This window comes from Scardinius erythrophthalmus (genome assembly GCF_964197995.2).
Source record: "Scardinius erythrophthalmus genome assembly, chromosome: 2".
Taxonomy (NCBI): domain Eukaryota; kingdom Metazoa; phylum Chordata; class Actinopteri; order Cypriniformes; family Leuciscidae; genus Scardinius; species Scardinius erythrophthalmus.
This window is the reverse complement of record NC_138222.1, coordinates 10,856,917-10,884,171: the sequence shown is the minus strand read 5'-3', so window position 1 is coordinate 10,884,171 and position 27,255 is coordinate 10,856,917. Positions and strand designations below refer to the sequence as shown.

Sequence of the window (27,255 nt, the reverse complement as noted above, 5' to 3'; positions counted from 1 at the left end):
TTAAAGCTGTGGTATGGAAGATTTGGCCCTCTAGCAGCGTAACAATGATTTTCTATTTTTTTTTTTTTTTTTTTTACATACTTGCTCAATAATCTTCCATACAGCAGCTTAAAAGATCATTTAACATTTGCATTTTTGCATCATTAAACATTTTGTACTAAATGTGCACTTCAAATCTTAAAAGTATGTTTTAAAAAAACTGTACTTGCAGCTAATATAATGTCAAATAAAATGTTTAATTTATAATAAGGTCTCATTTGTTAATATTAGTCATACATTAGCTAACATCAGTTAATGTGCAATATCATTTTAAAGCATTTATTAATCTTTTGTAAAATTAGTTTGTAAAAGTCGAATTGTTTAGTGTTTGTACATGTTAGATCACTGTGCATTAAATGTTAACAAATACAACGAATAAAAAATATATATCAGTAAATGTTGAAATTTCCAATTACTAAGATTAATAAATGCAGTAGAAGTATTGTTCATTGCCAGTTCATGTTAACTAATGTAGTTAAATGCTGAAACCATATTGTAAAGTGTTTCCAATAAAATAAATGTGTGTACGCAAGTGTACATGAAGTCAAAAAGCACTCTTTAGCATTTAAATGCTAACTATAATAACTATAAACGATAAGCTTTAAAGAGAATTTACCATATGCAGTAATTCTTATCACCAAAATAAATGAAGTACTGCAGAATATTAATGATACAATATTGAAAACAATGCACTGTATTCAGAATCAATCTAGAAAACAAAGCCTGGTTGATGGATTCAATAGGGCATATAAATACCATAGCAACTGAGCAGAAATACTAATTTTAGAGTGTTTTAGAATAATTAGAAATAAAAATACAACCCTTTTTTGTATGTCTGACTATGTGGGAAGAGTTCAAAGAATACCACATGAAAAGAGAGGGTGGGTGGAAGTAAGGGCAGGCTGCCAATGGAAAATATCTGACCATTGACTATGAAGCCAGGCAGGCACCAAATGAGCCATTTTTTTCAACCCACTGCCACGACTGCCCAGCAACTGGCCCGCGCCATGCACCTGTCTCACACACACAAAACAGAGCCTGTAGACACATATGCAATAAGGTTTGTGCATGTCAAACTGCAAAAAGTGGAGCATGACCAATACACACCCGCATAGATAAAAGTGTGCACGCACACAGAACTAAGCCGCGGCACCTGTCAGACTGTAAATGAGGGCTTACGTATGAGACTGGCTGAGGGAACACTGGCACATTCACAACATTCCAGCCCAAATCCCCATGATTCACTATGAAACCTGCAGGAGACAAAGTATCTCAACACTGGCCAAGCAGTGGAGACTAGGGGTGTCACAATACCTTAATTTAGTCTCACAGTAATATACCAGCTGAAGTATCATGATGCCGAGTAGTATCGCCATACCATCCATATACTTTGGAAGTGCCAGGGTCTCTTGTATTTATTCATTACACGTTGCACAATGATATTTATTATTATTATTGTGAATACTGGAATATTAAAAATATAAAATCTGCCACAACTTGACTGAATGTTTCAAACAATATATACACAAACCTGTCCTTTACTGAACACAATTTGGTGTACTTTTTGATTTTTGTAGTCGATGATTGGATGACGTTTTACAAGAGACGTCTTTCTTCTTCAAAATTTCACGGTTAATTCTACGTGTTACTTGACATTTCTTTGTAATTGACTGAGAAATTTTCTAGCAATTCCGGAATGAAAATTGTTTCTACATCATTTATCAGTGTAGGATTTACTTTGAAACAACTTTCACTCAGAAATTTCACAAATAATTTATTACAAAGAATCTCCAAGTAACATAAAATGTTGATTTAAAAAAAAAAACTGAAATAGTATTTTCTTGTAAAACATACTCAAGAATAATATTTATTTTATTTACAGCTTTGAAAAAGACCTGATGCGATAAGATTCCAGCAACTTGTCTGTCACAATAAGAATAAAATTAATCACAAATAACAGCCAATCAGAAGAGTGTGTGGGAGGAGTCTCTCTGCAAGCAAACTAAATGGAACAATTAACTAAATTAAATGAAACTAAATCAAAAAAGTAATTAATCACATTAATAAAAATTAAAGCATTTTAACATCATTCAAAATACGTTCTACGTGGCGGATACGTTCTTTATAAAGTAATTCACTTGTTTGTTTTAAGGCCGGGGCGCAACAAGCAGACGGTCGACCGTCAGCCAATGTCGGCCATTTTTGAGCATCAATCGGCTTAGTTTTTTTGGCGTGTCCTGCGACGATGGCTCTAGTCGGACACCATCGGGCTTTTTGGGTCGATTCAGCAGGTTTAATTGGAGTCTGTACCATCTGTGAGAAAGAGAGAGAGAACTCTGATTGGCTGTTCAGCTTAGCGAACAAGTCAGTGCACGAGAATAAAAGCGAAAGTGATGAAAGCGAGAGAAAAAGTCAAGGCGGTACAGATAGAAGGCTATTATAATTCGAAAGCACAAATATTTTCATTTTTTATTAAATCATAATCAGTACCTGAGCTGTCAGCTGTGACAGTCGCGTATCGCACAAAAACTCTGAACAACAAGGCGTAGTACAATGTGTACATTTTCTTATATCTCATGTGTTCTTTTTAAAACTGTTGGTCTACATATTCACGAGATAAACATTTTAGCCGTTGCATCGCTTTGTTTTTGTTTTTTTCAGCATCTTGTAACATGTTTTCTGTTAAGATGCTATCAGCGGAGCTTGAGAATCCCACTGTTTCTCATTATGGTAATATTTTGAGGCTTGTGATACTGTAATACTACCACAGAACCAGCATACCATGCAATACAGACTAAACAAGCAATATTTGTGTAATCGGTTTACAGATTTTCATTCAGCAAACTATACAGAATAGCATTGGTAAAATGTGTTGTACTATCAAACAACGGTGAATCAAAAGGCAATTTGCAGAATCAGTCAGTTGCAATCCTCTACCACAGACAAACAGCTCTGTTGTCAGTTAGTGTGACTAGATGCAAACCCAAAGCAACACATGAAGCAAAAGCTCACAATTCATAGGTGAAGGTTTGCAATTCACGACAATACCAAAGGTGCAAGAGCCTTGTCAAACTATCTTACCAACTTCATTATATAGGAAAAGGGAGGCTACTTTGAAGAAACATTATGCATGTGAAAAGTTTGGCCAATATAAAGCAAAGAGGATTGAAGGGACATTAATAATCATGTAAAAAAAGACAATTCAAATTTTGGGTCTAAAGAGTTGACGGGAAAACAGAAATACACTACAAATTAGGGCTGTACTGTCCTAGTCGATTAGTCGATTATTTGGTCGATACGTTCTGGTTCGACCAAAATTCTGATTGGTCGATTTTCTGCCGCGTTTATTTCATCAGTTTTGCCGCGCTGAGGCACGCTCATTTCATCAGGTGGAATAAAGCACTAACTGCTAATGGGGGTGTTTTCAGAGTACCCTTGTTTCACTGTAACAGTCTGTCTTCAAAACACCCCCCTTGTTTTCACCTTTTTTGGATTAGCCCAACCCAAGAGAGAGCGTCGAGCGATAACTAGAAGGTTTGATGCTGAATATTATTTATTTAATTGTGAGAGCGTTTAATAGTCAGTCCTCTTCTAACATGTCAACAACAAAGAAATCGACAGTGTGGCAGCATTTTGTTAAAATTGATAACAGGAAAAAGGTCGAATGCAAAGTTTGCATGCAACAGTTTTCCACAGCTCGACGACAAACATGACATATCATCTAAAAGTGGTAAGCTCACTTGTCTGCGTTAGCTTGCCCTGTCTGTTTTGAGTAACTTAGGCTATATGCACATATCAGAATTAGCATATTTCAATGTTTTAGTGTGATAACCTAACTTTTTTATATTTTATTTGAAGCCTAATGCGCAATTGCGCTGTGCTGTTGGTTGTGTTAGTTTTGAGCCTAGGATGCTTTATTTTTCAGTTATGCACTTTATTTCGTTTCTGCTCTTGATCTGGTTTGTTTAATAAATATTCTTTTTTTATTAAAGTGGACGTGCCTTTTGTGTTTATTAAGAGTAAAAGCTTTAAGTTAATAGTCTATTCGTGTCTCAGCTGCGAAGCTGAGCTCATGTTCAGCCTCGCTCGGTGCGAGGACATGCACGGTGAAATGATAGTGTTGGTAACAACATGCATACAATAAATAAGTTATAACTTATTATTATAACATATGACAAAAATAGTTGTCTAAATTATGTTGCATATTCCTCAACAGTTCTTGTGATGATATCACTAGTTGACAACATAGTACTATTTTCGGAAATCATAAGCTATCTATGATATTGCGCAGGTGCACGTGATGCAGCGCTGTCAGAGCTGACAAACTCGAGTGTCAGACTCATTTCAGTGCAAAATAATTAGGTCAAAAAAGATTTAATATACTGCAAATAGCCTACTAGTTGTTAATGTTTATTTATAATTCATTTAGGCGGACAACAAGGCTACCAAGTCCTGCGCACAGTGCGCATCTAATTAATTTAACGGGTTTTTTTTTTCTAACGTAATTTTTAGTCGATTTTAGTCGATTTTTAGTCGAAAATTTCAGGACTTCAGTCAACCAAGATTTTCTTTGGTTGAGTACAGCCCTACTACAAATATGTACACAGAGATGTTAGTTTCAGCAGCACAGTAATATTTTGTCCACCACTCGCAGACAGTAGCTGGTGAATATCAGATTTTACTGGCTATAGAAGCATTTGATCCCGACTGTTGTCACACTCAGCAATACGGTATGACACTGTAGTAGCCTTTACTGTATATTTACTGACTTTGAATTTAAACTTGTATATGACTTTAGGATGGTAGAGGTGGAAAAATTGTGTTAAAAATGATGGATCCAAAATGCAAAATAGTTCTTAAGAAAAATGTGAGATTTCAAGGTCACATCTCAAATGGGTTTGAAGCCTGAGATTTCATATTTCCAAATCTCATATACTGGTTGCTAAGCAACCACAGCAATATTCATCCCATAACTTAGATTATTATATTTATATGTTGACAAAGCTCACGACTAATGAAGACTCTGCTTTAATATATTTTAATAAATACATTCTGCTTTAACTTTTTTTTTTTTTCAGTCAGTTCAGTGAAGAAACTACAGATTGGAAATCCTTCTGCAAAATAGCATAGAAAACACTGTTGCCATGGTTTTCATGGTCTTTAGGCTCTGCTACCTGAAAAGCTGAAAAGCTACAGAGCTGGAACAAGACTGGGGGGAAAAATTGAAAAAAGAACTACAAATGTAAGAGTGAAGATTGTGGCTGAAGATAATTGGTTTTGATAATAAGGTTGTAATCATGAATGTTTATAGTACAATTTAGTTTGAGCTCAATTTGTGTACTGTTGAAGAACAGCAAATAAAGCTAGCAAGACAATGCACCACTTTGGCGGAGGATTTACCGAGAAACAGCTAATTTCACACATAATAAACACCAAATAAAACATGAAATTTTGAAGTATAAAGACAGAAATAGCATTTTTTAAAACAGCATTTTGTGTTGCAGCGTCTGTGTTGCTTGGCAACCATTTTGCTTCTGACGAACTACATTGATTGGAGAGAATGATATTTATCAATAGCATTACATTTTTGTATCTGTGTGTTTATTTTATGAAATCTTGCCAGGTATGTGGAATAACCGTTTTATAAAAGCAATAAAGCTGGAGCTTCTTGGGACTTATTGCTTTATTATTTATCTAGTCCTTCAAAAGTTTGAAATAATTACGATTTTTTTTTACTGTTTTTGAAAGAAGCCTCTTATGTCCATCAAGGCTGTATTTGATGAAAAATACATTAAATTATGTAATTTTATAATAATTTAGAATAACTAGAAGATATTTTAAATGTAAGTTATTCCTGTGATCAAAGCTGAATTTTCAGCGTCTTCAGACCATTCCAGACACATTCTGGGCCTGTATTAATAAGCATTGTCCACTTACGATTGGGTGACCCAAGACCAATCTTGATAACAGCTGTAAATGAGGTCATTAAAGAAAGGGGTATTGAAAACACTTGATGAAGATGATGAAATATTGATATCTGCGCAGACATTTTTTGCTTAGGAACACTCATGCCCAGAAGTTGTGTACCTACACAATTCACTGCAGTTTCCACAACTGAAATGAACAGCAGTGTCTGTAAAACACCAACAACTTTCATTCCTTTTTACAAAAATGATGATTAAAGGTGCAGATTATCGATTAATAGAGACTTATTTTGCACACGGTTTCTTGCATAATACTATGTTATGACCACAAAACAATTTGACCTATAGTGCATGATTTGTAAACTTATATATTTTCTTGTTTGCATCTCATAAGCTCATTTGTGACATACTAAACTTGTGGAGTGTTCGGGTTCAAGTCACAATAAAAGAGCTATTAATGGGCTTGGTGTGACTATTATAATTTGCAATTCTCATTGAAAATGATAAAAATCATTTTTCTCTTCTTTTTTAAACCACACATTCCATTCTTCCACATCAAAATATTTATATCACAACCAACACCAAGAAAAAAAGAATAATTTCAATGCATTTGAAACAATGATCTTTACAACATTAATTGATCTTGGTTTGTTAATTTACACATTAACATTTCTTAACATTCAAGATATGCTACATTGACATTACTTAAAGCATTAGTTACCACAAAGTTACAATAAAGAGAATTGTATTAAAGTTACACAAAAACAAAGCATTTTATATACACATATATAATCTTGGTTTAATACAAACCAAGATTAATAAATTCCACAAAACAAAGGCGTTGATCATCATTAGTGTAATGCTAACAAATTCAGCATTAATATTAAGAGATGTATTAGAATTTATTATATGTACAAGATAACATTAAAAAAAGATTAGACAAAAACATTGTTAATTAAATGTCAACTAATACAGATACAAGATTTTTTAAAGTGTTAACAGTAATAGTACTAATTTCTTACTAAACACTTAAATTGAGAATTCAAAGTTGTGAAAATTGTTTCAAAGTAAATCCTGCACTGAACAAATCTGGTGTATAATTTATAAATTTATAGTAAATTTCACAATTATTTATACGGCAAGTAACAATCAATTAAACAAGAAAATTTTAAAGACTGAAATGGTGTTTTCTTGTAAAGCGTACTCGGCACGTTTAATGATCTTGGTTTTATTTACAACTTTGAAAAATGATTTTGACTGTGTAGACCAATTTTTTAGCGCAGGCACACCACTTTTTTGTTTTCCAGCCCTTTTCCAAATCCCTCCTCATTGATTGGGGGAAAAACAAACAGGGACACTACACAGAGTCAAAAGCTATTGTTTGCATACATCCTATACTGCTAGCGAGAGAGGCTGGCTTGTTTGGACATTTTGTCCTGACACTAAAGGACCACTTAAGTTCTCTGACTTCATTAGTGAGTGGAGCTTTTAACTTGCATACTGCTACTTAAAGCCTTGTGTTGTAGGACTATTACTATTAGAAACCCATATTGTCTCTTTAACAGAGCCTGTTGCTGAGGCCTCTTGGATGGTTTAGGGTATGCAGACATAGTGGTGTGAATGTATTTCTGTGTGAGTATGTGTGTGTTGGGGGTTGGACAAGGGGTTTTCAAAAAAGAGGGACCACTGAACGTGACATGGATGAGTGAAAGATTTCTAGGCCAAGGACACAGAAAGCCTTTGACAGAGAGAAAGAAAGACAGAGACAGCCTGGGAAAAAGAGTAGAGAGAGTTCATTAGACACAATGCACCCAGTAAATAAAATTACTTACTGCTTCAGTCTAAAGCTGTTCTAGATTCAAAATGCTTTCTTTAACACTAGGAATGCCAGCTATTGTGAACACACGAATGAATACAACAGATACCAATTAAAAGGGTAATTGCATTACAGACGCTAAACACCTTCTCAATGCACATACTAATGTTGCATTCTCTTAAATTACATTTTCACATTTGAATGATCTTTTTACACAGCGACCTTCATTTTTCTCTTCAATGTCACTAAATGTCAACTAATAAAGACTTATTTTTAAGCGGTTCCTTGCACAATACTATGTTATGGTCTCAAAATGCTTTTATCATAGTACATGATTTGTAAACCAATACAAATTGAAGTTTGCATCCCATAAAACTAGCTACATAAGTTTGACTTTTCTGATGTAATAAACTTGCTCGATTGCTCAAATGGTACAGCATTGCAGATGAAATGCAAAGCACTCGGGTACGTGGTTGATTCAGCAAATATGTTTTTATCTCACGTTTGGTTTTATTAAAGGTACAATATGTAAGATTTTTGTAAAAAAAAAAAAAAAAAACAATATCAGAAATCACTTGAACAGTGTGATATATTTCATGCAGTTGTGTACTTACATTATCCCAAGAGTTCCCAAGGATTTGTAAATCAAGAGAAATTATCTGCGCTACCCTCGGTTTCCGCTTGTAGAAACCACAGACATAATACATAGATTCCTATAGGCCGCTATGTAAGCCGCTAATGAGGGATCTGTATACATATCTATGATAAAATTTTAATTTGAAAGCGCTGCTGTTGTGTCATTTAGTCATCATTCTTCACGATTATTGATTGGCGAGTAAAGAAAATGTCAAAAGACTTAAACGTAGATCAAATGAGGCAAACAGGCTTTGGGACAAACGGAGAAATAAAACAAGTATCAATATCGGTGTGGCGTTTTTGCGACAAACTTGGACTTGATCTGTCGACAGAAACTCTGAGCCTGTTCATGAGCTCTCCACTCATGTATTTTAATAGACAGGTATGCAAATATATATTATTAATTGTACACATACAGTGATATTGCACTTTGTTTGTACTTCAGTAACGCTTATGATCAAGTCTGGTGACCATGACAGCAAAATAAAATACAGTAGCCTATGTGTTGCACAAATATATTTAGCCATTACATGCAAATACTGTGGGTTTGTTCAAATGTACTTTTAGTACGATTGTTTTAAACATGAAAAACTGCGCAGCATTAACCCACCAAATCATTTGAGTCACATTTTAGTAACAGGCTAATACAGCATTACATTTCACGTTCATTGCAGATAATTCATTATGATGACATAAAATAGTGATTAAACATTCAGGTAATACAAAAACTAATTTATTAGCTGATATATAATTTATATGATTCGTGAATTCCATACATCTCTGGATGGTGAAAACGACATCTCCCATCGTTCCACTCTCATTCATAGCGTCATCAAGCTTCGTCTTTTTTATTGTTTTAAAAAGGCGACCTCTGGTGGCGAATAAATTACAGATTGTGCCTTTAACACTATTGGTTAGGTTAGTGTAGGGTTTAGTGTGCGTTACTTTCAAACGCAATAGAGTATTAACCTTTTAGCGCCACTCGCCAGACATTTCATTTCCAAACTGCCGCAATACATACAACAACTAACATAATAAAACCTTCCCAGCTTCACGTTCATCTGTTTTGGATAAAACTGAAGGCACTTTTAGCACCACTCACTGGACATTTAAAAACACACAAAAGCAAACAGAAAATGGCCCCTCTTTACCATGGTTAAATGTGATGGTGCGCAGATTGAATTTCCTAGTAAATGCTGCCATATACTGTACAAAATAAGATAAATTTCATTCACAGGGTGAAAATATCAGCACAACAACACATCCACTTTCTGAGACAGAACTGGGCAGAGTGTCAGAGAGCAGGGGTGAGCAGGCCCGAAATTTCTTTGCCCACTTTTTGCCACATTTCAAACAACAGTAAAATACTGCCTACTCACTATTAAAAAAAATCAACCAATAAGCTAAAACTGGGTTTTCTTTAAATAGCCATCTGAAAGTGTGGTCTATCTGTCAGCGTGGCAGTACCGAACTGAGTTGTCTTTCATAACTTAAGCCAAAACACCAAAAAAAAAAATTTCCATTGCTAGTGTATGTGTACAGTCGAACGCATAGCCTTTCAAAGCATACTCCATTTTATAGCGTGTAGTCAGTCGACAAGTGCTATAGGAAGTTTCATCTTTGTCCAGTGACTGCGCTATTTTTCTCCTTAAGTTATAAACGCTAAAAATGTCATATTCTTTTAAACTAAAGTTGCGGCTATCTCATAACAACCTTGCACAAGTGCAATTAAGTGCAAAACTAATTCAATGCGCATGTGTGACCTGTGTGTACAAACTAAACGGTTACAAAAATCAGGTGGCGAGTGTACTATTCTGGTGATGAAATTTGAGTCACACACACTGAATGCGGACCCTCGCGTACGCATTAAAACTAGGGCTGCACGATTAATCGAAATTAACCCAGAATCGCGCTTAAACTGATTTGGGCTTTGTGCGATTATTTTTTATGCGCATCTAGTCAGTGAAGCACGGCTCTGTGATCAGTAGTAAACGCTGCTCCATCTGAAATCACCACGAGTTTGATTCACTTATAACGTGCATTTGAAAAAGCAACACGCCTCAAGCATTTTTCTAAACATGAGAAGCGTTCGTGAACCTCTTGTCCAACAATAGACAACATTTAATAACATGTTTTTACTCCAAACTCACTTCATAAGGTCAGTTGAGTTTTTGAAAACATCCCTCTGTGAGATGATGTGGCTTCTTACACAGAATAAGGCACACAACATATTTCATATTATTCTATGAATGCGGTCAATTAGCAACGAAGTTTAAATATACTTTATTATCATGAAAATACCAGAGAAGGCTTGAAGAACTCAGATAAACCATATAGTGTTGTAGTCGTGTGTTTATTAGACATGTTTCATCAAAGAGCTTCAATCTTCTGTTTATTCAGCTACAGTAATAGTATGATGCCCATAGGGATTTCCTGGAACGCCGTGCATTCTGGGGGAATATTTGGGGTTTCGGCGCAAGAGCACCCTCTGGCTTTCAGATGGAGCAGCATTTACTAATCACAGAGCCGTGCTTCACTGACAAGCTGCGCATAAAATAATCGCAGCCTTTGCCAAACCGCCTGCAGTTTAATTTCGATTAATCGTGCAGCCCTAATAAAAACCGAAGTACTTTGGGCTTACTTTGGGCTAAATACATACCAACTTTTGTCTTTGGGAGTATTCGGTTATGTCTTAAGTGAAATAAATAAATGGGACCCTATACATTGGATTTGTGCATCCGGTCTTAAAGTGATAGCCTAATATACCTGCTGTCATTAATGTTAATCAAACCACAAAAGACAAAGAAAAATCACTCCGTGTGATTTAATAAGAATCCATATAATTCATGCACTTAATGTTTTTTTTATTTTACATTTGATTTTTACAATTTCTGTAGTATACTTAAACGCTTTATCTGGATAGACCTACTGCACCTGAAAACTTCTTGTCCTGTTTGTAATTTTCTGGTTTATTCTTATATTAAATTGACAAAGATAAATTGAAATCAAAATAACTATACTGTGATGATACTGTTATTGTGAAACTCATATGTGAAAACATTTTTGACTCAATTTTAAAGAACCCCTTAATGCCAAAAAGATTTTATTCAAGGAGAAATAGATTGCATAATCATTTCATGTGTAATGGGTTATTTCAATTTTACCTAGTGTTAAAGTATGCTTACGTGCTGTTTAATTCATAACATATAAATGTAAATAAAAAAAAGATATTAAACCAAAATGTATTAATTAAAACTAAATCCATAAAATGATCCCATCATGGGAAGGTTATATGAAGTACCTGAAAGAACTTCTTCTAAAAGTGTAGTGTATGAACTCTGATGCAGATCTATATGTAATAATTACAAAAAATATTATACAAAAAAAAGGACAAACAATTCCTAAGTCACCCAGAGCTCACAGCATTTTGTTTAAATGTAAACTTTTCTCCAAATAAGATACAGAAACCGTCCTCATCGCAATAAGTGTAAATGTTTCCGACTCCTAATGTCTTTGATATCTGACTGATTATTAGCAGAGGTTAACAGAGATTGGTTGCTTCCCTTTTCTGTTTTTACCAGGTTATTTTTTATTTTATTATTTTATTAAATTTTACAATATTTATTATTTTGATATATTGATTTATGTTATTCAGAATATCAAAAATCTATTTATACACATATTAAAATGTTCATGTATATAAAAAAAAATCTCAAGAAGAAGAGTTAATTTACTGATTTATTACAAACCTTGCGTCAATGAAAATGCTTCAACTTGGGCTGTTTTTGACCCCCGGATTCCGTAGGCAATTAGGAGCTTATATATATATATGCATCTTATGAGTAGTTGAATGAGATCATGATATTAGAGCTAATGCCCAGGGGGTTGTGAGAAACCTAAGACATTGCCACACATTTTCACACACTTTATAAAAAGCCCATACACTTGTAAGCAGGACATTGGTAGTCATATATGCTGCCAGTTACTATAAACGCAACAAACAATAAGGAAGCGTCAGCTTAAAAATACACCAAAGAGAATCATCCTGTAATGAGGTTTCAACATCTCAGAACAACTAGACCCACTGATGATACAGATTTTTACGTTCATCTTTAACATTAATGACAAAATTGTAAAACCAGTATACCATACAGAAACAAGTTTAAAGGTCATGCAGAATGTGGATGTTGGTTCATATGTTGGCTGGTTTGTGCAATGACACATCAACCTTAATATATGTTTCTTTGGGGGTTATAAATTTGTTTCTTTCCATAGACAACTCAATTTCAGTATATCTGAGTGGTCAATTCTTCTGCAAAGTTTTGCAAAGAAAGAAAAACCTAGAGTAAAGAAACAAATTATGTCCATGTGACTAACCTTAACTGAATTGTGGCTGCAGTGTCCAAACTTATGTTGTTTCTTTCACTAAACAAAAAATGTTCAGTTGTGCCCCTAAACAAAACATGATCTACATCTTGAAAAGTGTGTGAACCTCAATGCAGTTTCATTAGTCTACATGCAGGATTACATGTGTAGTTTAAATTTAACTGCCAAACACTGTAAACAGTTTTTGTCATGAGCGATCAAGTTTATTCTTTAGATAATATTATAAGCTATTATTGAACAAGACATCAAGATAGCGAAACATTAAATTTCAATATGACAGATTTGTCAGAATAATGTGAATATAATAATATATGTATATAACAAGGCATGGCTAACACAGATTGCCTACATATAATTGCACGTGTTATGTAAGAGGTGAAATTGTTTGGAAAGCATACAGTGAATAAGGAATCTCACAGAGATTATGCACACTTTTTTGCAATCGCTCCAAGGGTCTTTTGTTTCCTGATATACAGGGGTAGATATCTAGTTGACAACTTGACATTTACAGGCATTTTTACATACATTGATAGCATTTTCACTGATGCAACACTGTGTAATTGATCTGTGTAATTCGGTCAAAGCTGCGTCCGTGTATTTCTTTATTAAGGCCGAACGTGCGCTTTGAAGTCGCTACATTCCTGCCCGCGTGCAGCGGCTGTTCCAACATGTTGCGAATACAGCGAGCGGCGATGTTGACTTACAACGAAGTGGTGTTTATGCATTTCATAAAAGACAGACAGATGGTATTCAAAAGATAACCTACTTTGCGTGTTATATTGTAGAAACGTCCACGTTTACATAAACGAAAAGCATCAAGTTCGCTTCAGCCAAGCAGCATTACTGCAAGGAAATTCTCTGCACGGTAAATTAAATTCTATTTATATAGGCAAAATCAACAACTAGACAGTAGTTAGTTTTAGTTTCATATCTTGGTAAATTGACCATCGTGAGGTGATTTTCTGCTTTAACGCGGTTTGAATCTATCACGACTATCATGTTTTGTTTTGTTTGTGTACATGTCTAACTCTTTGATGATATACGGTTTAATTCTGTTCGCTCAGACTGTTCTGTAGGCTATTTTTGTTGCGTTTCTATATTTACAAGAAACGACGCGTTTACTTCTCAAAGCAAAGGCAAAGAACTCCAAAACACTTACCTTCGGCGAGAAGCGTGAAAGTTAAAAGACTGCCACAAAGAACCGCAGTGAGCCTCATCGTGAAGAATCCTCTCTTTCGGTCGTGCTGTTTTCGCAAATGTTTTCTTTTTTTCTTTCTTTTTTTTTTTTTCAAGTATCAGCACCCTTCAGATCAACTGAATTAGATTAAAAACTCTTTAAAAACCATTGTTTAAGGCGTCTGTGATCCCGTTAGGTTACGGGTTAAGTTGAACTATACAGACAAATCAGGACGCCGCAACTCCACCAAGAACCTTGAAATGTTGTTCCACAGTCAGTCGCTGCTGCTTCTGCTGGAATGATCAAAAGGTGCATTGGATTGTACCATGTGTGTTTCAGGGGTAGTTCCTATTTCAGCGCGAGATATCTAGAGGGAAACAGAGGGCACAAATCACAAATCGCCGTTCCCTAGTAAGAAACTTTTCTAACTTCGCACTCGAAGTTTCTGCCGCTCTGTAAGTCCAATGAAAACAACTCTTCCGTGACATTTTTTCTGAAATACGATTTGCTTGTGACTCGCCACGGAAACTTTGAAGTTCTTTGAACCCTTTTCAAACGGCGGACTATTCAGCGGCCCTTATACAAAAGTGAGGCAATCCAAGTCAAATAAGGAGACGTCAATAGGCCAGTTGACTGTACTTAGCCCTCGAACACTGACGCCTTCAATTACTATTGTAAAGTATGCACGCTTTATCTGCCCAGAATATTTACTGAATGGTAGGATAGCTTTACAACCACGTTCTGTCAAAAAAAAAACAAAAAAAAATTTATTCGTGTAAATAAGGCCTTCTAATGCCATATAATCTATCAAGATCTGTGAATATTTTCACATCAATACAGGCTATAGCCTATTTGGTCGCTCTGAGACCTAGGTCAAATTTTCAGATTTAACTTAAAGTTGTGTTATTATAGCCATAGCCTATGTCTCATATATTTTATTTCTAAATCAGTGTTTTCCCTATTGTTTTGTAATCAATTTTAATGTTGTTTTTACCTCAAATTGGTTGCAAAAAAACGAAGCACACTTATACTTATTACTCAAATAGCCTAATATAAGGATACTTTAAATGAACATACTTAAGTGTGAACTGATCATAATGTTTTCAGACACTTGACAGAAAGTGAAATGAAAGGTATATAGGCATTTTACATAGGCTATGAAAATGTATTAGCCTATAATAGGCTATATACTTCTTGAAAGCAAATTATTTTAGTTGTGTATGCCCAGATATAGTATCAGTATTATATACCTGATGGGTGTGCTTTTGGCAGCCAGTAAAGGCAATAAAGGTCACCTTTTCTGTTAATTTAAAGAAGGGTGTGTTCCTGGAAAAATGGAGGAAATGGGCTGAATATATCAGAAAGAAGGTCTGATTTTGCTGCCAAGTGTAAATAGAAGGAGATTATTATATAGATAGATGTGTATACTATGTAGGTATGTTTGCATATATATAGATGTGTTTATTTTCAAAATACTGACTTTAATGAAAGTCGTTAGAGTTTATTCTGGATGGAATTTAATTAGGCCACATGTTCTCTCCCTGGATGTAGTTAGCCTACTATTTTTACCTTTTAGTCTATTTTCTATTTATTAATTTTTTTTTTTGTAAAAAAAGGAAAAAGCTATACTTTGAAACAACAAATCTGGAGAACAATTTACATTTAAAACACATTAAAAAGCTAACAACTGGACAAGACACCTTGAGGGTAAAACACAAATTCTTTGGGAGACCTGTAACAACGTAACTTCCAAGGTTGTGTGAAGCACATGGTGTATAACAAACAATGAATATTTCATAACATCAATAGCATATTTTTGTCCTGTGTTTATGCAAACTGTCTCTTCCTTTCATGTCAACCCCATCTAGAAGAGGAACTCTCAGAACTCTCATTACAAACTAAATAGAAATTCTGATGGCCATATTGTCTGGAAATGGTTTCTACAAATGGTGGCTAAATTATGACTTTTTATCTTCAGTTGCAATTTGCAGATATAATATATCATAGCATTAGCTCTAATCAATAAACTGTGTAGCGAGAGTCTACTTCATGCATTTACTCAGTTTTTTTTTTTGTTTGTTTGTTTTTTACAATTTCCCCCTTCTCCCTGCAGTTATCTTTCCTCTTTACCTGTGGGTGATATGTTGTATTCACCAGGAGACAGGAGTATTTGCTGTTTACCGTAGTTAAGCCTTTAGTTAAACCAGTATGTAGGTGGTTTTAGCTCAAAATACCCCACAGATATTTTTATAAGTTGTCACTTTTTGAGGGTGAGCAAAAACGCACTGTTTTTGTGTCTGTTATTTTAAAAGCAAATGAGCTGCTGCTCCCAGCACAGAGGGCGGAGCTACAACAGCTTGTGTCCTTTTACCTCACACAGAGAACTTTTAGCCTTTTATGTTCAAACTGAAGTCAGAAAGATGGAGAGACTCAAGAAAAGTGACAACATATCTGAATGGTTAGTTGGTGAATTTATGTAGCTTATGTGTAGTTATCTTTTAGTCATTGATTAGCATATTCTGTCTTGATAATCTATAAATCGCGTTCCTGGGGTGGGTTTATGTAAAGTTTATTCCACATCCCTGGAAACTAGTGCAGTGAATCGCACGCTCTGGCAGCAACTTTGTCCAACTGAGATAAGAAGCCTGGAGAACGGAACATCGCCCGGCTAAAACACATCCAAGAAAGCAGGCCATGCTTGTTCCTGCCCCCTTAAGACAATCAGGAGAAACTTTTATATGCCCTGTCTGTAAAAGACAGTGTGCATCCCGCATCTGACTATACAGTCATCAAAGAACCCACAAATTATAGGAGAAGTCATCATCGGACGACGATGGAGTATACCCAGAAGAGAAGTTAAGCCTGTTTTACTGTGTTATTTAGTTGTCCCCTTTGTATTTAAGCAGATTTGGTTTTGGTTCGCTAGTGCACACACAAGCATAACATTCACACACCACTGTTATTTTAGTTGTTTTGTTATTTTTAATTATTTTTATCTTCAGTTTATAATTTTAGTGCTCCAACTTAAACTTATTTCAGTTTAATGCCAAGGAAACATTTCTAATTTTCGTGTAGATTAAAGTTGCATGAATAGGTGATCTGGGAAATGCTAACTTTAGCTGGCTAGCATTGAAAGCATACGATCCCACCCTCCCTGCAAATCGCCTTCCAAAGCCACGCCTCCTCCAAAACACAGTAGGTTTGTTGTAGCAGATCGTTGTCTGACAGGGAACACGTTATCATCTCATTCGGTCGGAATGGAATGATTGAACAAACATTTTATGGTCCTACGCCTTCCACGGACGATATATATTTATAAAAATACAATTAGACTGATTAACATAGTGATTGCTATCAGGACATGAGGAGACTTTCAACCAGCATAACAAAAAATAAAATCTGTAGAGAATCACCTATTGCACCTTCTAGGTTTTTTAACTAATAATTTATTATATTTCAGCTTTATATCAATTAACAGAAATGTTTTAATAGTTTTAGTAATAACCCTGATTCACACCAACCAAAATGAACCAAACTCACACCCACAAAATCTCTTGATTGTGCCGACTGCCGAGCAAAAGGTTTCTCATTTTTAAAAGGTTTACCAGCAGTGTTTCTTTACTGATTCCATTTCTGGATTGATGTTAATCAAAAGTTTTGCTGTGATAAATTGAACACAGTCTGTTGTGTGATGTCTGCAAGTCTTTTGAAGGAATTGCATATTCAGAGGCCATCTGTTTTATCAAGGACACGCCACTACTTTGCAAAGACTTGAATAACATTCACAGGATGAATATTAAACACTGTTGCAACACCATCTGTTTCTCTGTGGAGGTGTGTTGACACTATGCTTAAAATAATTCTGGTAGCACTTTATTTTACAGTCCGGTGTACTTAATATAATAACTAGGTATTAACCTGAACCTTACCCTGAACCCAACCTAAGTTCATATAAAGTTCAAGTAGTTACCTTATATTACACCGTACTTTCTTTTTTGGGGGTGAACTACTTTTTCTTTTCTTTTTTTGTGAACTAACCCTTTAAATACTGTAAAATGAAGTGCACCTTATTTCTGATAATACAATATAATACTTTATCTTTACTTGAAACTTATTTGACTGAATAACAAAAAAAAAAAAAAAAAAAATCAAGGTCATCCATCTATAGGGTGTTTCCCTGTAGAGATACTCATGAATTGAATAGAAAATTAAGCTTTGCATCACAGAAATAAATTCTGTAAATTATCTCCAGGATTTCACAAGATGTAACTGTGATATTTCAAAATGCCAAAGCTGACATAATAATAAATAAATACATAAATATAATAAAATTTATATATATATATATATATATATATATATATATAATCATACAAATAAATGTCAAATAAATAAATAATTTTAAAATAAAATAATTTATTTCTGCATTTATTTATTTCTACATGTCTTTCTCTGTATGCTAATGAGGGGGCGTGTTTTACCTCAATCAAGCTCAGAGTGGCAGTGCTGCTGAAGCTTTGAGGCCACAGTGACACCCTGTGGTGTGACCAAACGATACGCAAGAGCTTTGTGGAAGTGTCTTTACAGGTCACACAGGGAATGAATGACTTGGAGATGGGCAATATGCCCGAAATCTTATATCATGGTTTATGTCCTTTAGTATCACCCTAACTGTATAGGGTTACATAGGCTTTATTCCGGACATGGTCGTAAAACATCAGCTGGTCGGGATTTCTAAAATATCTTGGCACACATGAACAGAAGCTGCATCTTCAACAAATCTGATAACAGACACTTTGACACGGAAGCGCGTGAAATTATCCACTATTAATCACATTTAAAGTCCACATGAAATCAAAATTGACCATACTTACTTTGTTTGCCTAAATTGATCGTTTTGTGGTGAACAATTCATCCATGCAAGTCAATCCACACAAAAAATTTTTTTTGCTTCGAAATCTTTAATCAAAATCTGAAAATGCCCCTCCCCTCCGCATTGGAGGACTTTTCCTGATGACGTAGACTTGACGGCTTGGTTTGGGAAACGCTTACCACTCCCCTCAAACCGTTAAGCCTGTTTTATACTTCTGCGTCGAACTGCCGCCGTAGCTACGTCGTAGGCTGTGTGCTGTGTGTAGCGCGCGTACCCTACGGCGTACCCTGACGTGCACCTCTCCAAAAATGTAACGACGCGTCAATTCTACGCGGACACAAGCGCGGTGATTGGTCTGCCAGAACCCCTCCCTCGGGGTTTCACATGCTCCCTAGGTGCGCGTCAACGCGGACAACGACACAGAAGTATAAATTAAAACCAACACGTTGCCTACGGCGTATAGGCTCCGGCATAGGTCCGACGCAGAAGTATAATGAGGCCTTTAGTCTGTTATGAGCAGAGATGGATTGGAGGAGCGCTAGAGTAAAACCCTGCCCTCTGTTCAATATTCCGTTTCACTGGGAAATACGTCACAACACTGGAGAAAAGTCGTTTGCAACTTCCGGTTCACGCGGACTTTAATGTAAATGCACTGGATGAGGCTGATAAGTATGGGGCGCCGTTTGTAAAGCAGCTCACGCTGAAAATAACAGCAACATTTTGTCACATTTAGCTTCAAACAATGTTTAAAAAACTGATATGAATTTTTGACAGTCACTTTTTACCACATTTACAACAATATTTGTCAACTTAGAGATATTTTAAATAGTTAAATCTAAATATTAGCCTAAATGTTACACCTAAATGTTAAATGTTAAATCTAAATGCTAAATATAAATATAAATGTTAAATATAAATGTTAAATCTAAATGTTAAATATAAATATTTCTAAATGTTAAATCTAAATATTAAATCTAAATCTAAATGTTAAATCTAAATCTAAATGTTGAATCTAAATGTTTCTGGTGAAACTAAATATTTAACTAATATGCAAATTCAAAAATGCCGGTAACCGGAAGTGCCAAAATAAAAGCTCGAGGAGGTCAGTGTGTGTTTATAGCATGGTTTATAGCAGTGGTTCCCAACAGGGGGGTCGCGGCCCACAAGGGGGCCTCAGCGAGCTCTCAGGGGGGTCGCGTCATATTTTGAAAAGTTTTGCGCAATGAGCATTAAATAAAAGCCCTTAACTTTATTCTGTTCAAAATGTACAAAATTTATATGATGAGCGAGTTCATCATGAATCCATTTTCCAATCCGTGTTTTTGTCTTATCCTGAACAACTATGGTACACCTATAATAAGTGTTTACATTGGGACTATTTTACACTAGATCGGATCGCTGCCGCTGCGTAGTAGCCCAGTACCTGCGTGACTCGTCATAGACGTACACAGAGAGAAGTAGTTCCGGCTACAATGTTCTTCCGAAAGACGCATTATTCTGTAAGTAAACGCAAGTTTATTATTGCTCGCTATATAGCGCCAAAAGCGTCAAAAATAAAGCCTCACATTGATTAAGCCTCACAAATAACATGCAAGTATTGAGGTCCCAGACAGCAGTCATTTAGTAATAGCCTATATTCTTTTCTTTCTTTTTTTACCTACACACCAGTGTGAATATTTTTGTTACTGTATTTCAAATAGGGCCAATTTATAGGCTACTCCAAGGCTTACGTTTTTAAATTACAAAGGGCCTAATGATGTTTTTGTTATTGTATTTTTAATATTATAGGCTATTATTTGTGCATAAACATATCTGGTTATAGTAAACACCGTTTGTTTGAAAACAACATATTTTGTCATCCTTGCTGCAAGCTTACAAGAGCGATAATATCATTAAATGTGAATGGGGGCCCTAAAATATTTTCTTGGGAAAAAGGGGGTCTCAGACAAAAAAAGGTTGGGAACCACTGGTTTATAGTGTCAAATAACGAATAAAAACTATCTCATCCGAGGAAATGGACTCTTGGACATGGATTATGATAACTACCTAAAATAATAAACACGTTTGGAGAAACTGTATTTGAAGAGTAGGTAGTGTCACTTTTATGAAAAGTGCGGGACTTATGACCTGTAGCCATAATAGCCAGCCACGACCGAGGGGGCTTTGCAAAAAGACTTTTACGATATGCATCTGCCAGCAACGCCACAAACATGTAAGTAGTCATGTTTATTCTAATGCCTGATCTGTGATCAGTGATTTCTGATGGAATTATTCAAGTTCAGACAGATTACCCAGCAAACACAGAACGTTGCAACGTACCCAACCTTCTAACAACGTTTTAACAACATGGCCAAAAGGTTACTATAGCTACGTTGTGTGGTGAAGTTTGTTACAGCGTTGTCACAATGTTGACATTGAACCACCGTTCAGGGCCATTGCTTAAGGTTGTGCCAACGGTGTCTTGACAACCACTGGACTACATAATGTACTCGTCACTGCCCTGAAGCGCGAAAATCAGCATTTTAAATCCCAACCACCTGTTGGGCTCATTGTGTTGTCTCGTTCTTCATTGAACAAGGATACGTGAGTATTGCGTTTAATTTAGCCAACCTCATCAAACACAACCTACAACTTTAATTTCTAATGTGATTAATGTAGCCTCGCTTGCACTGTTTTTCATTAGATTTTTCCGCTATTTAGTCTCATTCGTTTCTTTGCTCCTCTCGTCCGGCTTTCGGCTGTCTGCCATACAGAACCGGTTTTGTTCATTAAATGTTCTGATCTGCCTTTGCTTTTTATGTTTCATTTATTATACTTAAAATAAATTTGTATATTCGTTTATTTCTTTTTTTTCTTTCACAAATGTATTACTTTTGGAAGTGCAATTTGATTACCATATGCAGTTTTAATAAAGTTGAATTAACGAAACCTTAAAGTCATTTTTACTCTTCAAAGTGTACACTTGCAGGTGTTGATAGCCCCATTAAATAATAATATAGATAAACAAACGATAAAAAGTATATAATTATCTAACAAAATGCTAAATGGGGGATATAGCAGCATATAAAAATATTGTCAGAACGTCGTCTCTCAGTTTGCTGAATGTCGCGCAACAACGTTGCTACAGCCCTGTCGCGTCTTACAATTCTACGTTGTTACAATGTTGCGAGCACGTAGACAGCGACGTTGCCATAGAAGAAATGCAACGTGCCACAGACGTTGCCACAACGTAAATGTGTTTGCTGGGTATCTCTCAAAATATCGTTCAATATGTTTATGCATCAGTAAATCAGTGACTATAAGGCTTAAGCTATCAACTTCACGTCGTTTCTCTCAGTAGGATGAAAAATAATCGTATTTAAACTGTGATTAATATATATACAGAAAGCGATCAAAGAACGCTGCCTTTCCAATTGCCCAAGCTGTCAATCAAACAGCGTGAGCTTATCTGGACACTTAAACTCGTTGAAATCAATCATCACAAAATCATGACGCTGTATTTACATCATGTTTGCATTGTTATTTGGTGAAAGCCAGATGTGTAATTTTATCCGCGATCAACAGACTGAATGTCATCTGCTCAATGCTCATCACTGCAACCCTTCATGTGATGGGATTAGATCATTATGATCAATGTAATAGTAAAAACGAAGTAAAAGTTTTACAGAGTTCCACATGTAATACTAGCTATTTCATATGCAAACATGTCAGCCAATCACAGCAGTGGGCGTTTACACTGAAGTCTCACAGCAGACACGCCCCTTCAAACAGAGCATTCAAATCAGAGGCTGAAATCAGGCTTGGAAAAATGCCTTTTATTTATAAATTATGACCATTTTTTATGTTAAAATCATACTAACATTATAAGGACACCCCAGGAAACATTATAAAATAATAAAATAATACAGTCTATGACCCCTTGAAACACGATGGAAGCTTGTTTCCGCCACAAAATAAAACATTTTAAAAGATAATTGCGACTTTTTATCTCACAATTGCGAGTTTACATCTCGCAATTCTGACTTTATTTCTCAGAATTGCGAGATATAAAGTCAGAATTGCGTGAAATAAAGTCGCAATTGCGTGTTATAAAGTCAGAATTGCGAGATATAAAGTCAGAATTGCGTGTTATAAAGTCAGAATTGCGAGATATAAAGTCAGAATTGCGTGAAATAAAGTCGCAATTGCGTGTTATAAAGTCAGAATTGCGAGATATAAAGTCAGAATTGCGTGTTATAAAGTCAGAATTGCGAGATATAAAGTCAGAATTGCGTGTTATAAAGTCAGAATTGCGAGATATAAAGTCAGAATTGCGAGATATAAAGTCAGAATTGCGTGATATAAAGTCAGAATTCTGACTTTTTTTCTCGCAATTGCGAGTTTACATCTCGCAATTCTGACTTTATTTCTCAGAATTGCGAGATATAAAGTCAGAATTGCGTGAAATAAAGTCGCAATTGCGTGTTATAAAGTCAGAATTGCGAGATATAAAGTCAGAATTGCGTGTTATAAAGTCAGAATTGCGAGATATAAAGTCAGAATTGCGAGATATAAAGTCAGAATTGCGAGATATAAAGTCGGAATTGCGTGATATAAAGTCAGAATTCTGACTTTTTTTCTCGCAATTGCGAGTTTATATCTCACAATTCTGACATCTTTTCTCAGGATTGTGAGATACAGTATAAACACAATTGTGAGATATAAAGTCCAATTCTAAGGAAAAAAAAGACACTTTTTATTTTTTTTTTACCACAGAATAGTTTATATCTCATAATTCTGACTTTATAACACGCAATTGCGACTTTATATCATGCAATTCTGACTTTATATCTCGCAATTGCGACTTTATTTCTCAGAATTGCGACTTTATATCTCGCAATTGCGACTTTATTTCTCACAATTCTGACTTCATATCTCGCAATTCTGAGAAAAAAAGTCACAATTCTGACTTGATATCTCGCAATTGTGAGAAAAAAAGTCAGAATTGTGAGTTAAAAAGTCGCTATTATTATTTAATTATTATTCAGTGGCGGAAACAAGCTTCCTTAGGGAAAGGGATTTTTTGTGTGCAAATTTTGACTCTGTGCTACCATAGTACAGATTGTTAACAGTTGAGTCTCATTAATTCTATTGATATATTATTTTTGCAGGATTGTGCCACTGACGTTGAAGGGATTGTGACGCTACCAAGCACCCCTCGCTTGATTGTCCAAGGTAATGTTGATGTCTTCCTCATGTTTAATGTATTTTAAAGTGTCAAGTCATCCACAGATTTGTTGTGAGCAGTTTCATGTAGGAACTAATAATAATAATAATAATAATACAAATGATAATACATTTTATTTGTTGGCGCCTTTCAAGACACCCAAGGACACCTTACAGAAAAAATAAACAAGACATGAATACAAGCCCAACAATAATATCAATAGTAAAATCAGGAACTAGTTTCTTTCTTTCATATTTTAAAATGTAATGTATTTCTGAGATGCACAGCTGAATTTTCAGCAGTTTTTAGCAGTTTCATGTAGGAACTAGTTTCTTTCTACCGATAGTTCCTACATGAAACTAGTGTGTGCTGGGCGTTCTGGTGCAATATGGCTGCCGTCGCATGATCATCCAGGTGGAGGCTGCACATTGGTGGTGGTTGAGGAGATTGTTCAAAAGTTTGTGGTTAGTAAGATTTTTAATGTTTTTAAAGTTCTCCAGTTCACCAAAGCTGCATTTATTTGATAAAAAATACAGTAAAACAGTAATATTGTGAAATATTAATAAAATTTAACAACTGTTTTCTGTTTGAATATATTTTAAAATGTAATTTATTCCTGTGATGCAAAGCTGAATTTTCAGCATCATTACTCCAGTCTTCAGTGTCACATGATCCTTCAGAAATCATTCTGATTTGCTGCTCAAGAAACATTTCTTATTATATCAATGTTTAAAAAGTTGTGCTGCTTAATATTTTTGTGGAAACCGAGATAAATTTTTTCAGGATTCTTTGACAAATACAAAGTTAAAAAGAACAGCAGACATTTTTGATCAATTTTATTCATCCTTGCTGCATAAGTATTAAGTTCTTTCAAATGAAAAAAAAAAAAAAACTTTTGAACGGTAGTGTACATATATAGAAATGTATGGTTCAATGGAATTTTTTTTTTTTTTTTTTTTTTACTTCTAAGATAAACAGACACAGTAAGGTACGGACACACAAGGGCATGTTTACATTATTTATGGTTTGGTTTCCATCCGGGACATGACTGCATTCTCTGCAAAAAAAGTAAATAAAAAAAAAAAAAAACAGTTCAAAAGCAGTCAGCAGAAAAGATGACATGCATAAAACAATCGAAGACAGTCCAAAAGCAAGCATGTTTATTTTTTCTGATACACATTTGGAGTCATTTAGTGTAAAAAAAAAAAATACAATTCTGCACTGTAGCCTAATAAAACAATCCAACTTCCATTTAGTCAAAGGTTATTTAAACTATCAAATAAATATATAAAATTTAGTATGAGTAACATAAAATAAACAGCAATGACTTGCAATATCAAGTTTGGTGTTGAGGGTCCAACTAACATGCTCAGTTTGATCACTGATAATGCACATGAATAATCTGTGTTTTTGGTCAAAGCATGGGGACTTAAACATTTATTCAGAATGAACAGATTCAGAATGTTGTGTTTCCAGTAAGATTTTGCTGTAACAGATTTGTTATGTTTAAAGTCACACTTAGAATGTTCTCTTCAGTTAAGTTTATTCAAATTTAACGAGCATACTTGTGTATCACCTTGTTGAACAAACTGAAAAGGTTATTTCTTTACTCCAAAACTAGTTAGACAAGATAGACATACAAATATGCAAATAGACATTTAAAAAATGTAGCTACCTTTCCTGATCTGCTATTTCTTTTATACATTTGTTACCCAGTAGTTAGTGAGATTAAAAAAATGGTGAAATATTTCATTTGAAATATTACTTTTATCCATTTTGCAGGTCCAATACCTGCCTACTTTTTAAGAAATATACTAGCATATTTAGATATACAGTAAGCTATAGCTCTCTTTATACACTCTGTAAATTACTGGGAATTATTGTTTTAAAAAGTTGTGCTCCATCCTCATTGTGTTCCTGCACACTTGGAGAGCAACCAGGAAGTATAACAACCAAGAGTTGGAAAACAAACTGAGGCTTTGGACTAATATTGAGGCGAGAGATCCCTCTGGTGGGCTGGAGAGGGAGCTGCATGCCACAGAATATCATGTCACAAAATCTCATTGTCTAGGAACTGGATTGATTTGTTTTAGGATTTTGAAGGGACCAACATACCTGGGACTTAGGCCACTTAAGCCCTGATTGACAGCCATATTATTTAAGATGGCTGATAACTGGGGTCCCCATACCAGTGGTGGCTGGTATCCTATTATGTAATGGAAGAGTCTTAGTGGAACTTGTATGTCTATTCCACATCCATGATTACTTCTTCATCTGAACACGATACCTGAGCAGTATCTGCATTATTTGTATCCAAAACCACTGACCCCATTCGTGGTCCTGATTATACAATCTAAGGTTCATTTTTCATATATTGAGAACCATGAGCTCAGAATGTAATGGAATTTTGATAATTATTGATTGCAAGGCCGGACACTTAATTGCATGTTAATTGCAATTAAGTGAAAATTTATTGTTTAAATTGATATTAAATGCATTAATGCAATTAGCTGAACTTAAATTTTATAATTACTTCTGTTGTGTTTGAAATAGTGTACTTCAATAGTGTAGTGTACTTGAAATGGATGTACTGACAACCATTTATGGTAAATTGAAAATACACTTTAATGCAATTCTCTATTGAAAAGTATGTATGTCATGTATTTAAATATATTTGCAATTACACATTTGCAATTTAGTACATTAGAAATATATTTCAAACTTTAAATGTAATTGCGAATAACACAGGTTAAAATTACAATCAAGAACTTTACATGTTTTAGTATGATTGTCAGCACATCAAAATAAGTGAACTTTTGAAGCGCAACAACAGATTATTCAAATATAATGTACTTTAAAATAAACTTTACAAGTAAAAGTTAGACAGTAATACATACTATTTCAAAGTGCTCTTTTTAAAAGTGTAATCAAGTGTTAAGAAACATGAAAGTGTTCTCTCTTTAAGTACATTTTAGTGGCCTTTCATTACATTAATATGATATATTATCTGCAAGTACAGTTTTCTTAAAGTACACTACAAGTGTTCAATACAATTAAGTGCATTTATTTTGCATAATGGTAAGTTTAAGGACATTTGGCAACATACATCAAATTTTGATTAATATCAACATTGCTGTAGTTAATATAAATCATGCTGCAGACCCCATAAGTCCCTTGACTGCAGATTTGTGGAAGAGT

At 34.9% G+C, this 27,255-nt stretch overlaps 1 protein-coding gene across 3 annotated transcripts in view; it reads right to left on the bottom strand.

Annotated features, from left to right (window-relative positions):
* Positions 1-14,270, bottom strand: part of lrp4 (low density lipoprotein receptor-related protein 4) — a 109,909-nt gene extending 95,639 nt beyond the window's left edge. For all 3 annotated transcript variants that reach the window (XM_081391664.1, XM_081391665.1, XM_081391666.1), the window contains exon 1: positions 13,961-14,270. In XM_081391664.1, the coding sequence (XP_081247790.1) occupies positions 13,961-14,018 (58 nt within the window). In that variant the 5' untranslated portion in view covers positions 14,019-14,270. The remainder of the gene's footprint in view (positions 1-13,960) is intronic.
* Positions 14,271-27,255: the final 12,985 nt, after the last annotated feature.